General features: G+C 40.4%; 2 protein-coding genes across 5 annotated transcripts in view; one reads left to right on the forward strand and one right to left on the reverse strand.

The window, feature by feature from the left end:
- Positions 1–5,067, reverse strand: part of clgn (calmegin) — a 39,147-nt gene extending 34,080 nt beyond the window's left edge. The window contains exons 1-2 of one of the 2 annotated variants that reach the window (XM_061908507.1): positions 4,999–5,067; positions 2,182–2,396 (exon numbers count right to left, since the gene is read on the reverse strand). In XM_061908507.1, coding sequence (XP_061764491.1) covers positions 2,182–2,187 — 6 coding nt within the window. In that variant the 5' untranslated portion in view covers positions 2,188–2,396; positions 4,999–5,067. The remainder of the gene's footprint in view (positions 1–2,181; positions 2,397–4,998) is intronic. The other variant, XM_061908526.1, reaches the window with a different exon arrangement.
- Positions 5,068–5,070: 3 nt separating this feature from the next.
- The window catches only part of exosc9 (exosome component 9), a 47,498-nt gene continuing 37,697 nt past the window's right edge, over positions 5,071–14,871 (forward strand). Inside the window, exons 1-3 of one of the 3 annotated variants that reach the window (XM_061908538.1) lie at positions 5,071–5,256; positions 5,324–5,418; positions 7,326–7,415. In XM_061908538.1, coding sequence (XP_061764522.1) covers positions 5,191–5,256; positions 5,324–5,418; positions 7,326–7,415 — 251 coding nt within the window. In that variant the 5' untranslated portion in view covers positions 5,071–5,190. Of the gene's footprint in view, positions 5,257–5,323; positions 5,419–7,325; positions 7,416–14,489; positions 14,525–14,871 lie in introns of those variants that run through there. The other 2 variants (XM_061908548.1, XM_061908556.1) reach the window with 2 other exon arrangements.

Consider the following 14,871-nt stretch of genomic DNA (forward strand, 5'->3'; position numbering starts at 1 on the left):
ACTTAGCTTTAAGTTCCTGCTATGAAAATCGACATTTATATCACGGTGGATTAGACCAACAACCAAAATATTTATCACTAGAACTTAACATGACATTACTTTATGTCTACAATCCGGTTTTCGGAGTTATATTTAGGCATAGCTTCTAGAAACTAACGTAAAACAAAACGTTGTCCTTTAATCTTTACGCTTAGTTCTTCTCTCAAACACAGACAATGTTGCCCTTGGGGGGTGACCTCGATGACGGCGAGCCTCGGCCGAAACAGCGGGCAATCCCGACCCTCTGTCAAAAGAGGTAACAGAGCCAGAAATATGTCTTCTTGTCTCTCATAATGATTGTGAACAATAGGCAACATTCCAAAATAAATTCAGTTCCCCTTTAAATGTTATGAACTAAATTTGATAAAAGTGATCCAAATGTGAGAAATATACAGTATCTGCTAGAAAAGTGTAACAGAACTTTTACATTCGGCACCCCATAGGACTGGAGTCAGTAAATTCAGGAATAATTACGGATATTTTTAGTGATTACCATAACCAAAAAAAAGTTTGCAGGTGACAGAGCGTATTGTATTTGGGCTCCAGTACTCTGGAATGCCCTCTCGGTAACAGTTAGAGATGTTACCTCAGTAGAAGCATTTAAGTCCCATCTTGAAACTCATTTGTTTTACAAACCCTGTTTCCATATGAGTTGGGAAATTGTGTTACATGTAAATATAATCGGAATACAATGATTTGCAAATTCTTTTCAAAACATATTCAATTGAATGCCCTACAAAGACAAGATCGGACAATATATTACATCTGCGGTCCCCTCCAAGGTTTCTCATAGTCATTCACATTGACGTCCCACTGGGTTGTGAGTCTTTCTTTGCCCTTTTGTAGGCTCTGAACCGAGGATGTGGTTGTGGCTCGTGCAGCCCTTTGAGACACTTGTGATTTAGGGCTATATAAATAAACATTGATTGATTTTTTTTTTCTGACATACATCATCAACTGCACAAAATAAGCAAAAAACAAGACAGAAAGAAATTAAATAAATGTTAAAGCGGTGGCAAAGTCCTTATATAGAAAATATTTTTAATAGAAAAAAGTCTCATCAAAAATGTTTGCCAATAAATATTCAATATGCCCTAACCTGCCATACATGCTCACCATAATTCTCAACAGACTTAAAGCAAAAATTGAACAGGGGCTGTCTGAATATCAAGCAGGATTTCGAAGCAACAGAAGCACCACTGATATGCTCTTCACTGTTCAGAATAGAAAACGTGAAAGAGGTCGGACAAGAAGCCCTCCCAACGTTTATAGATTACTGCAAAGCTTTTGACAATGTAAATAAATGGGTTGTACTTGTATAGCGCTTTTCTACATTCAAGGTACTCAAAGCGCTTTGACACTACTTCCACATTTACCCATTCACACACACATTCACACACTGATGGAGGGAGCTGCCATGCAAGGCGCTCACCAGCACCCATCAGGAGCAAGGGTGAAGTGTCTTTCTCAGGACACAACAGACGTGACGAGGTTGGTACTAGGTGGGGATTGAACCAGACACCCTCGGGTTGCGCATGGCCACTCTTCCACTGCGCCACGCCATCCCACATGAACACCTACTCCATACACCATGGAACAAATGGGCTTTCCCAAGCACTTGGATGTCTTACTGCAATTATTATACACCAACCAACTGTTAACAATCAGATGGAACAACCAAAACAGCGAGTCATTTCTCATAAAGAAAGGAGTATGGCAAGGATGCATCTTTTTAAAATATATAAGGAAAGGGTCATGAGAGAAGCACAAACAGAAGGACGGGGCTTGAAAGTAGGAGGCCAGAACATAACAAACATTAGATATGCTGATGATACAGTCCTTGTGTGCGATGCAGAACGCAGAGCTGTGATTGTTCAGTTTTTGCCGAAGAGGATCCCTGAACATAGCCCCCATCAGGAGCAAGGGTGAAGTGTCTTGCTCAGGACACAACGGACGTGACAAGGTTGGTACTAGGTGGGATTTGAACCAGGGACCCCCGGGTTGCGCACGGCCACTCTCCCACTGCGCCACGCCGTCCCAATAAGCCAATGTGAAGTATAGGTTTTACTTTCAGAAATCAACATTTATGTATAAAACATGTAGTTTGCAGCATAATGATATTGACAAGCATTTGTACGTTACCATCATTTATGAATATGCCACATTTGACCTCTTCTTTTGGGGATGGGTATATCTCCACATCCTTGTCCATTCATCCATCCATTTACTACCACTTGTCCCGTTCGGGTGTGCGGGGGTCGCTGCAGCCTATCTCAGATGCATTTGGGCGGAAGGCGGTGTACACCCTGGACAAGTCTCCACCTCATCGCAGTCCACAATTGTCTGTCAGCCAATTTCTGATCTCCTCCCAAAACAAATGTACAGTGTCACGTTCCACAAACAAATAAGTTACATCCTCTAAAACTCCACAGATATAACAACCGTCAACCTCCATGTTAAATGTTCCATAAATAATTTAAAATTGTATTTTTTTTAATTTTGGGAAGAATTGGGTGTGTAATATATATTGTCCTTATTTGTCTTAGCTCTACTTTTCTTTTAATCCCCTTTAGGATAAATTGTCTATGAATTGTGCCTGGAAAATATTATTTCACTAAATTACCCTCATTTATTTGTTGGAACATTTTTCATCACAGAAATTAACATTAAGCTTTGAGTCACCACAGATTTTAAGGTTAGAGGTGTTGCTTTGGTGATCTTCTGAAACGGGATTTTGTTTAGCAACAACATTGATACTTTTCATAAATGTTTTCATAAGTTAACAAAATGCCATCCATAAAATGTATAAATCAAACAAGACGCCGGCTCGTCACGAAATACTGCAGGAATGTAGCAGCAGAGTACGTCAATACGGCCGCAAGAGTATACTTTCACGAAATAAAAGCATGTTTTGTTGAAGGTTTATAGGGTGTTGAATGTTTAGGACTAGTGATGGGTCCGGCAACACCGATGCATCGGCGCATGCGTCGAGCTCATAGAGCGAAACCCTGTGTCGGTGCGCGTACCGCGCTTAGAAAGTCACGTGACCGACCATGAACTGTTTTGGTCACGTGACCGATACGGTAATTGTGTCGCACTGGCACCTGCGCGCCAACCTGTGTTTATAAGGAAGCCCATCTGTCAACGAGATGCTGCTGCCAACAGAATCGGCGCACTTCTGTCGTTGGTCATTTGTCATTTATCGTCGTCGAAGATCATTTCCACCGTGTGGGAATATTTTGATCATATATCAGAAAAAATGGTATTTGTGTCCATTTCCTTGTCGTTTCACCCTGTTCTCTCAAAGTTTTCTAGCATTGGCCCACCCACACAAACATCCTATTGGTTAGATTAAAAAACTGTGACGAACGAACTCTTCGATAGCTCAGTTGATAGAGTGGCGGACTTAAATAGATCATTCTGAGTTTCTTGGGCTACTTGTTCAAATCCAGCTCGGACAAACTACCTTTTAACCATGAATTGATTAACGTGGACCCCGATTTAAACACGTCGAAAAAAGTATTCGGTGTAACCATTTAGTGGTCAATTGTACGGAATATGTACTGTACTGTGCAATCTACTCATAAAAGTTTCAATCAATCAACCAATCAACAGTGCCTATACAGAGCGCATGTTGAAAAAAAAAAAAAATTCCCAGTCCACAAGTATCCTCATTCACAACACGTTCTCTTAGATTTCCATGTTATGATACATGTGCATACCATTTAGTGGTCATTTGTACGGAATATGTACTGAACTGTGCAATCTACTAATAAAAGTTTCAATCAATCAATCATGTACACATTATTTATTGACAGTATCTAAAAAAGATAGAAATATAATTTTATTTCAATGAATATATGAAATAATCTTAAATGAAATACAATGATTTGGTTTATATTATTGTATATACTAGGTAAGTGGTTCTCAACCTTTTTTCAGTGATGTACCCCCTGTGAACATTTTTTTTAATTCAAGTACCCCCTAATCAGAGCAAAGCATTTTTGGTTGAAAAAAAGAGATAAAGAAGTAAAATACAGCACTATGTCATCAGTTTCTAATTTATTAATTTGTATAACAGCGGTAGAAAATGGATGGATATAACAGTGCACAATATTGCTCATTTGTAATGGTCTTTCTTGAACTATTTGGAAAAAAATGATATAAAAATAACTAAAAATTTCTTGAAAACTAAACAAGTGATTCAATTATAAATAAAGTTTTCTACACATAGAAGTAATCATCAACTTAAAGTGCCCTCTTTGGGGATTGTAATAGAGATCCATCTGGATTCATCAACTTCATTCTCAACATTTCTTCACAAAAAATAAATCTTTAACATCAATATTTATGGAAATGGTCCACAAAAAATCTACTGTAGCTGTCAACACTGAATATTGCATTGTTGAGTTTATTTTCACAGTTTATGAACTTACATTCATATTTTGTTGAAGTATTATTCAATAAATATATTTATAAAGGATTTTTGAATTGTTACTATTTTTAGAAGATTTTTTTAAAATCTCATGTACCCCTTGGCATACCTTCAATTACCCCCAGGGGTACACGTACCCCCATTTGAGAACCACTGTACTAGGTCATAAAATTAGTGTCAGTTGAGTCGGTCCATAGGTTGCCTGTAGGGATTTTTAATGTCCAGCAGATGTCAGTGTTTAGTGACACAGCATTGGCACAGTATCAATACAGTTTTGCAATGTGTCGAAACGATACATGAAGCCTTATCAACCCATCACTATTTAGGACTAAACATAGACGTATTAATTCGGTTTATTTCGTCTGAAAAACTAACGTTATAACGACAGAAATTGAGTGCATCAGGGCAAAGCCACGCAAATTCTTGGTAGCAGTAATGGCGCTTGTTGTTTAGTTGGCCATACTCTCTTCAGACACAACTCTGCTGAAGCACCAATAAAACAAATCAAGAAAAAAATAACTCACCGTCACTGCGGGCGTGACTTTGAGGGGCGTGTCTCTAAATTTCTGCCGTCTGCAGCCCGATCCTTCCTATTTTTTTGGTGTGATGTATGTTGCGTTTCCGGGTTAGAGTTCACAAAAAAATAATGGCGGTAGCATTCTAAGTGTAAGCGTGTTGTAGTAGTTTGAACACACAAACGCTTTAAAGCCTGCAGTATGAAGGAGACACCTTTGTCTAATTGTGAGCGAGATTTCTTGCTCAAAGCCATCGAAGAAAAAAAGGTAAACATTTGGCTAATGTGATGAGGACAGTTTTAAAAAACAATGATTCTCCGTTCTTCTGTTGTAGCGCCTCGATGGACGGCAGACATATGACTACAGAAAAACAATGATTGTGTTTGGTACAGACTTTGGATGCTGCTTCGTGGAACTGGGGAAAACGAGGTGAACTAAAAGGACACAAAAAGCTATTGGCATAAGTATATCATTTTTAAAAATATTTTTTCTTTTATATTTATTAATATTTTTAGTTGTACCCATTTAAATGGCAGTCTGTACTGAAGTTGCAGCGTTTCTCTAATACGGATGTGTCACTTGTTGCTGCATGTGGGCCACAAACTAAATGTATCTAATGTTGAGTTTAGAGGCCTACTGAAACCCACTACTACCAACCACGCTGTCTGATAGTTTATACATCAATCATGAAATCTTAACATTGCAACACATGCCAATACGGCCGGTTTAGTTTACTAAATCACAATTTTAAATTTCCAGCGGAGTTTCTTATTGAAAACATCGCGTAATGATGATGCGTGTTTGTGACGTGTCGGGATGTAGCGGACATATTAGCCAGGCACCACACAGGGCTAAAAGTAATCTCTTTTCATCGCATAATTACACAGTAATTTGGACATTTGTGTTGCTGAATCTTTTGCAATTTGTTCAATTAATAATGGAGACTATAAAGAATAATGCTGTTGGTGGAAAGCGGTGGATTGCTGCTGCCTTTAGCACCGAAACACAGCTGGTGTTTCTTTGTTTTGTTGTGAAGCTTTAACATTGAGTGGTCAAGCGAACATGTTTCTCTACGTCAACCAGCAAGTTTTTGGATGGGAAAATTGTGATATTAAGTCTGCTTTTACCAGAGACTTCGGTGGCTCATGGGACCTCCGGAGACTTCAGTGGATTATGGTACCTCCTCCTGCAGCTGAAAAATGCAGCTGTGATTTTGGCTCCTCGGCTTCTCTCAGAGATACTGGCGTTCACCGCAGCCATCCGACTTTCAGATATGACTTTACAATCTCACTAAAACACTATTAAAACAATAAGCAGATAAGGGATCTTCCTGAATTATCCTAGTAAATGTGTCTTATTACATCTGAAACGCCGCTTGGAGCCGGTGCCTTTTTTTTTTTTTTTTCCCTTCTAGTACTTCACGGTACACGTCCTCATCCACGAATCTTTCATCCTCGTTCAAATTAATGGGGAAATTGTCGCTTTCTCAGTCTGAATAGCTCTAGCTACTGTTGGCTATGATTATAAACAATGTGAGGAGCCCTACAACACGTGACGTCACGCGCACATCGTCTGCTACTTCCGATATAGGCAAGGCTTTTTTATTAGCGACCAAAAGTTACAAACTTTATCGTCGATGTTCTCTACTAAATCCTTTCGGCAAAAATATGGCAATATCGCAAAATTATCAAGTATGACGTATAGAATGGACCTGCTATCCCCGTTTGAATAAGAAAATCTCATTTCAGTAGACTTTAAAGGGGAACATTATCACCAGACCTATGTAAGCGTCAATATATACCTTGATGTTACGGAAAAAAGACCATATATTTTTTTAACCGATTTCCGAACTCTAAATTGGTGAATTTTGGCGAATTAAACGCCTTCCAATTTATCGCTCTCGGAACAATGACGTCAGAACGTGACGTCACCTAGGTAGTCAACGCCATTTTCTCCACCACATTACACGCAGCAAGTCAAATCAGCTCTGTTATTTTCCATTTTTTCAACCTTTTTCCGGTACCTTGGAGACATTATGCCTGGTCGGTGTGTTGTCGGAGGGTGTAACAACACGATCAGGGCCGGATTCAAGTTGATTTACGTAGGAAGTGCATCGATTAGCACGGCATGCTAATCAATGCTAACATGCTATTTAGGCTAGCTGTATGTACATATTGCAGCATTATGCCTCAATTGTAGCTATATTTGCATCCAGCCTTTCTCTCCACCCACATTTAATGCCAAACAAACACTTACCAATCGACAGATTTAAGTTGCTCCAGTGTCAAGAGATGCAAAAGTCCCTCGTTTGGTTTTTACCGGCGATTCTTCGACAGGTATTGCACAGAGATGGCGAGAATGTCTGGATATCCTGCGACACTCAAAGCAGATACATTCCCAACGATAAAGTCAACAAAATCACAAAGGTGAGTTTTTTTGATGTTGTTGACTTATGTGCTTATTAGACATATTTGGTCGCGGCATGACTGCCAGCTAATTGATGCTAACATGCTCTTTAGGCTAGTTGTATGTACATTTGAAACTATATTCACATCCAGCGTTTCTTTCCACCCACATTTAATGCCAGACAAATACTTACCAATCAACGGATTTAAGTTGATCCAGTGTCAATGCGAAAGTCCTGATCGTTTGGTCCGCACATTTTACTGGCGATGCTAAGGTAGACAAAAATAGCGTCAATAGCGTCAATAGCTATTCGCTCAATAGCTTCAGTTTCTTCTTCAATTTCGTTTTCGCTATCTGCCTCCATACTCCAACCACCCGTTTCAATACATGCGTAATCTGTTGAATCGCCTAAGCCGCTGAAATAAGAGTCTGAATCCGAGATAATGTCGCTATATCTTGCTGTGCTATCCACCGTCTGTTTGTATTGGCATCGCTATGTGACATCACAGGAAAATGGACAGTGGCTTCGCGAATAGCGAAAATCAAGCACTTTTAAAGTTTTTTTTAGGGATATTCCGGGACGGGTAAAATTTTGAAAAAAACTTAGAAAAATAAAAAGTGCCACTGGGAACTGATTTTTATTGATTTTAACCCTTCTGAAATTGTGATAATGTTCCCCTTTAAACTGAAAAGCAATGCTATGGTTCTAATCCTGTAAATAAATTATAAGGGATGGTTGTGGTGATAGTGTGTGGGTGACTGCTTTAGTACACATATAGCGAAAAACAAACCACCAGGTGTCTGTCTTTACCTGATGTCCTACCTGACAGCATTAAAGATGTCGATCCATCCATTTTCTACCGCTTGTCCCTTTCAGAGTCGCGGGGGGTGCTGGAGCCTATCTCAGCTATGTGACTAATCAAATGGCCGTCCTACATACAGTACAGGCCAAAAGTTTGGACACACAGTCTCCTCATTCAATGCGTTTTCTTTATTTTCATGACTATTTATTGTAGATTTTCACTAAAGGCATCAAGACTATGAACACATGAGGAGTTATCTACTTGATAAAAAAGGTGAAATAACTGAAAATAACTGAGCTTGAAGTGCACCTGGGAGGTGAAAACCATTTCAGGTGACTACTCTCTTGAAGCTCATCGAGAGAATGCCAAGAGTGTACAAAAAAGTAATAAGAGCAATGGGTGACTATTTTGAAGAAACTACAATATAAAACATGTTTTCAGTTATTTCTGTTTTTTTCAACATAACTCCACATGTGTTCATTTATATTTTTGATGCCTTCAGTGACAATCTACAATGTAAATAGTCATGAAAATAAAGAAAACTAATTGAATGAGAAGGTGTCCGAACTTTTGGCCTGTACTGTATAGCGAAGAACAAGCCACCAGGTGTCTGTCATTAGCTGATGTCCTACCTGACGGCATTAAAGGGGAACATTATCACAATTTCAAAAGGGTTAAAAACAATAAAAATCAGTTCCCAGTGGCTCGTTGTATTTTTGGAAGTTTTTTTCAAAATTTTATCGGTCTGGGAATATCCCTAAATAAAGCTTTAAAGTGCCTTATTTTCGCTATCTTCGAAACCACTATCCATTTCCCTGTGACGTCACACAGTGCTGCCAATGTAAACAAACAATGGCGAATAGCACAGTAAGATATAGTGACATTAGCTCGGATTCAAACTCGGATTTCACCGACTTAAGCGATTCAACAGATTACGCATGTATTGAAACAGATGGTTGGAGTATGAAAGTATTGAAGAAGAAACTGAAGCTATTGAGCGGCTAGCTATTGACGCTATTCATAGCCATAGCATGGCCGAATAGCTGCGTTAGCATCGCCGGTAAAATGTGCGGACCAAACGATCAGGACTTTCGCATCTTTTGACATTGGAGCAACTTAAATCTGTCGATTGGTAAGTGTTTTTTTCGCATTAAATGTGGGTGGAAGGAAACGTAATATAGTTGCAAATGCATCTGCAGGTTATCCATACATCTCTGTAGCATGTCTGCTTTAGCACCGCTGGTAAATAGCATGTTAGCATCGATTAGCGTAGCATGTTAGCATCGATTAGCTGGCAGTCAACATCAACAAAACTCACCTTTGTGATTTTGTTGACTATCGTTGCAAATGCATTTGCAGGTTATCCATACATCTCTGTGCCATGTCTGCCTTAGCATCACCGGTAAAATGTGAAGACACTCCTGCACATTCAATGGGGGTCTGGCGGTGGACACTTTCGCATCTTCGGGCCAGTGGTTCAACTTGAATCCCTCCCTGTTAGTGTTGTTACACCCTCCGACAACACACCGTCGAGGCATGATGTCTCCAAGGTTCCAAAAAATAGTAAAAAAACGGAAAATAACAGAGCTGAGACCCGGTGTTTGTAATGTGTTGAAAATGAAAATGGCGGCTGTATTACCTCGGCGACGTCACATTCTGACATCATCGCCTCCAGCACGATAAACAGAAAGGCGTTTAATTCGCCAAAATTCACCCATTTAGAGTTCGGAAATCGGTTAAAAAAATATATGGTCTTTTTTCTGCACCATCAAGGAATATATTGACGCTTACATAGGTCTGGTGATAATGTTCTCCTTTAAAGACATCTTTGTGATTTAATCAAATTGATGTCCTACATATAATTTTAAGGGAAACATGGTACCAGGAGTTAACTACTCTGTAAAAAAAAATGCTGTAAAAAAACAGTCATCTATTGGCAGCTTCGGCTGCCAAACGAAAACCATAAAATTAAAGTAAAACATTGTAAACCAAATAATGATCACAAACATTATATTTACAGGAATTTTCATGAAACTTTTTGCGGAAAAATGTCGTAATTTTACAGATTTTTACTAAATTATTAAGATCAACCACCTTTAATAAAGTGACGATGCAAACAGTTCTGCAGAAAAATACCTTTTATTCTACAGAATTTTTCCAAATTATTATGGTCAACCAACTTTACTGAAGTGACAATGCTGGCAGTTCCACAGAAAAATAACATTATTTTACAGATTCTTTTCTGAATTGTTAAGATCAGGGGTCTCAAACTCAATTTACCTGGAGGCCACTGGATGCAGAAACTACCTGAAAAGTGGATTCACCTTCTTTGATTGTTTATCCCGATCTAGCAACATACTTGTCAATCCTCCCGAGAGACTTCCTGTGACCCTTGCTGAGGATTGTACCGACGTTCGCCCGGACTAGTATTTAAAGGGGGTGCCGTGACAGCACTGCCTTTATCGTCCTAGACAACCCTTCGTTGCGTTCGCTCATTCACTATACGGACAGCGTGCCGACTGAGACGCAAGTTGTACAAGGATTCGTTGGACATACAATAGTGACTGAAAGACATACAGTATTTGATCAACAGCCATACAGATCACACTGAGGGTGGCTGTACAAACAAATTTAACACTGTTACAAATATGTGCCACATTGTGAACCCACATCAAACAAGAATGACAAACACATTTCGGGAGAACATCCGCACTATAACACAACATAAACACAAAAGAACAAATACCCAGAATCCCATGCAGCGCTACTCTTCCGGGCTACACCCCCGCCACCACCCCACATCACCGCCCCCTCCGTGCGTTGGTTGAGGTGGGCGGGGTTTGGTGGTTGCGGGGGTGTAACCCAAAAAGAGTAGCGCTGCATGGAATTCTGGGTATTTGTTCTTTTGTGTGTATGTTGTGTTACGGTGAAGATGTTCTCCCGAAATGTGTTTGTCATTCTTGCTTGGTGTGGGTTCACAATGTGGCGCATATTTGTAACAGTGTTAAAGTTGTTTGTACGGCCACCGTCAGTGTGACTTGTATGGCGGTTGGCTGTTGATCAAGTATGTCTTGCAGTCATATAACAGAGAAAAATGATACATTGTTAGTATGAGCATAAACTTTTATACAACAGGCTACATATATTTTTCAACTTGAATATAAAAATACACTTAAATATTTAAAAAATAAGATTTACCTTAAAATTACATATAAAACTTAGATTGTTAGTATGGACATAAACTTTTATATAACAAGCTACATATTAAATGAAAGTTAATTACTGTAATTTTACATGAATTTGAACGTAATTTGAGAAAACACAAAATGATTTGTATAATTTTGGTATTTTTCTGTAAAAAAAATTGAAATATACATAGTTTGACATTACTGGCATATTGCTTACAATAACAGGCGGTTTGTTTATTTACAGACCATGTCTTCAATTCTACAGTTTTATAACCTATTTAAAAAAAATAGAAAAATTACAGTAGAAATTTAGAGTAAATTAACCATAAAAATAGGATTTTTTTTTTTTACAGTGTACTTGAATTCATAAAGTGTAAAGCCGCCTGACGCTTCAAATTCGACCGTAGATGTTGACTGTGATTGCCGCACCTTTTAAACAGTGCTTAAAGGCCTACTGAAATGAGATTTTCTTATTTAAACGGGGATAGCAGGTCCATTCTATGTGTCATACTTGATCATTTCGCGATATTGCCATATTTTTGCTGGAAGGATTTAGTAGAGAACATCGACGATAAAGTTCGCAACTTTTGGTCGCTAACAGAAAAGCCCTGCCTTTACCGGAAGTCGCAGACGATGACGTGACCCGTTGAGGGCCCCTCACATCCTCACATTGTTTTTAATGGGAGCCTCCAACAAAAAGAGCTATTCAGACCGCGAAAACAACAATTTCTCCATTAATTTGAGCAAGGATGAAAGATTTGCGTTTGAGGATTTTGATAGCGACGGACTAGAAAAAAAAATAAATAAATCATCAAGTTAAAAAAAAAACTCGATTGCATTGGGACGGATTCAGATGTTTTCAGACACATTTACTAGGATAATTCTGGGAAATCCCTTATCTTTCTATTGTGTTGCTAGTGTTTTAGTGAGTGTAATAGTACCTGATAGTCGGAGGGGTTTTCCACGGGTGTCTTTTTTACCACAAGTTTCTAACCGAAAACTGCTGGTTGACATTTGGTCCGGATCCATGTTCGCTTGACCGCTCTGATCCATGGGAAAGCTTCACCTCCGGGAATTTTAAACAAGGAATCACCGTGTGTTTGTGTGGCTAAATGCTAAATCTTCCAAACTCCATCATTCTACTTTGACTTCTCCATTATTAATTGAACAAATTGAAAAAGATTCAGCAACACAGATGTCCAAAATACTGTGTAATTAATTATGCGGTTAAAGCAGACGACTTTTAGCTGTTTGTGTGCGCAACGCTAATATTTCCTAACAGTCTGTGACGTCACGCGTACATGTCATCATTCCGCGACGTTTTCAACAAGAAACTCCCGGGAAATTTAAAATTGCAATTTAGTAAACTAAAAAGGCCGTTTTGGCATGTGTTGCAATGTTAATATTTCATCATTGATATATAAACTATCAGACTGCATGGTCGGTAGTAGTGGGTTTTAGTGGGTCTTTAATGCCGTACTGGATGACAAACCCTCGCCAATGAAAATAGCACTGCTGGACCTCAGGTTGTGGAGGTATACAATAACTTTATATTTGCTGACGGCGAAGGTAGGAATGCATCCGAAAAATTTTATGAACATTGCTCACCAAAGAAAAATTAAAGTTTTGAAAGATATGTGTTTCCCTTTAGTATGCAGCAAGCAGCTGAAAGTTTTGACACTTTAGTGACGGATTTAAAACTGAAAGCTATAACCAGTAATTTTGGAGAGCTGCAAGACTTGATCTGTGACCAGATTGTTTTTGGAGTTTAGGACAGTAAGGTGAGGGAGAGGCTGCTGCAGGAAGCAGTCAAAATTTGCCAAGCTATTAAATTAACTGGATAAAGACAGTGCAGCTGTGTCTAGGTACACAATAAAGCAAAACTAGATGAAATACAAAAATATATATTCAGAGGCAGCCTATGGAAAAATATGCAAAAAGTGTAACGGACTAAATCATTTTGCAAAACAATGTTTTTCCAAGGTGAAAATGGCAGGCTCATATGTACGAGCAGTGGTAGAGACCGCCCTCTCTGACACATTCTTTGTGGGTAAGGTGACAGAAGTTCATTCTGGGAATAAAACAACAACACAACACGAAGACTTATATGAAATATTCAAACGAAGGTCCCATATTTCCCTCGCCCGAACGCAGGTCACCGGGACCACCCTATGGAGTCAGGCCCGGAGGTGGGGCACGATGGCGAGCGCCTGGTGGCCTGGCCAGGCACAGCCCGAAGAGGCAACGTGGGTCCCCCCCTCCAAAGGGCTCACATCCCGTACCAGGGGCCACAGAGGTTGTGTGCAATGTGAGCCGGGCATCTAAAGGCAAGGTACTTGGCGGTCCGATCCTCGGTTGCATAAGCTAGCTTTTGGGACGTGGAAAGTCACCTTGCTGGGGGGGAAGGAGCCTGCTCTAGATATAGTCAGACTCACTTCGACGCACATCAAGGGCTCTGGAACCAGTTCTCTCGAAAGGGGCTGGACTCTCTTCCACTCTGGCATTGCCAGCAGTGAGAGGCGACGGGCTGGTGTGGTAATTCTCTCCCCCCCCCCCCGGCTCAAAGCCTGCACGTTGGAGTTCAACCCAGTGGACGAAAGGGTAGTTTTTCTCCGCCTTCGGGTGGAGGGACGGGTCCTGACTGTTGTTTGAGCTTAAGCAACCAGTTTTCGTCTTGGTCGTGGAACTGTGAACTAGCTCTATACTCTCGGCAGGGTCTTTGAGGGGCATGGGAGTTTGCCCAACCAGTCTACATGTGCTTTGGGGACTTGGAGAAGGCATTCGACCATGTACCCCGGGAAGTTCTGTTGGGAGTGCTCAGAGAGTATGGGGTAACGGACTGTCTGATTGTGGTGGTCCGCTTCCTGTATGATCAGTGTCAGAGCTTGGTCTGCAATGCCGGCAGTAAGTCGGCCCCGTTTCCAGGGAGGGTTGGACTCCGCCAAGGCTGCCCTTTGTCACCGATTCTGTTCATAATTTTTATGGATAGAATATATGGTTTGGTGGCTGAAAAATTAGGTCTCTGCTTTTTGCAGATGATGTGGTCCTGATTGCTTCATCTGGCCAAGATCTACAGCTCTCACTGGATCGGTTCGCAGCAGAGTGTGAAGCGACTGGGATGGGAATCAGCACCTCCAGGTCAGAGTCCATGGTTCTCGCCCGGAAAAGGGTGGAGTGCGGGTTGGGGAGTAGATCTTGCCACAAGTGGAGGAGTTCAAGTACCTCAGAGTCTTGTTCACCAGTGAGGGAAGAGAGGATCGTGAGATCGACAGGCAGATCAGTAATGCAGATGCTGTATCGATCCGTTGTGGTGAATAAGGAGCTGAGCCGGAAGGCAAAGCTCTTAATTTACCTTTCGATCTACGTTCCCATCGTCACTTATGGCTATGACCAAAAGGACAAGATCACGGGTACAAGCGGCCCAAATTAGCTTCCTCCGCCGGGTGGCGGGGCTTTGTCATCCGAGAGGAACTCTAAGTAAAGCC

The sequence above is a fragment of the Nerophis ophidion genome, linkage group LG01 (assembly GCF_033978795.1).
Source record: "Nerophis ophidion isolate RoL-2023_Sa linkage group LG01, RoL_Noph_v1.0, whole genome shotgun sequence".
NCBI lineage: Eukaryota > Metazoa > Chordata > Actinopteri > Syngnathiformes > Syngnathidae > Nerophis > Nerophis ophidion.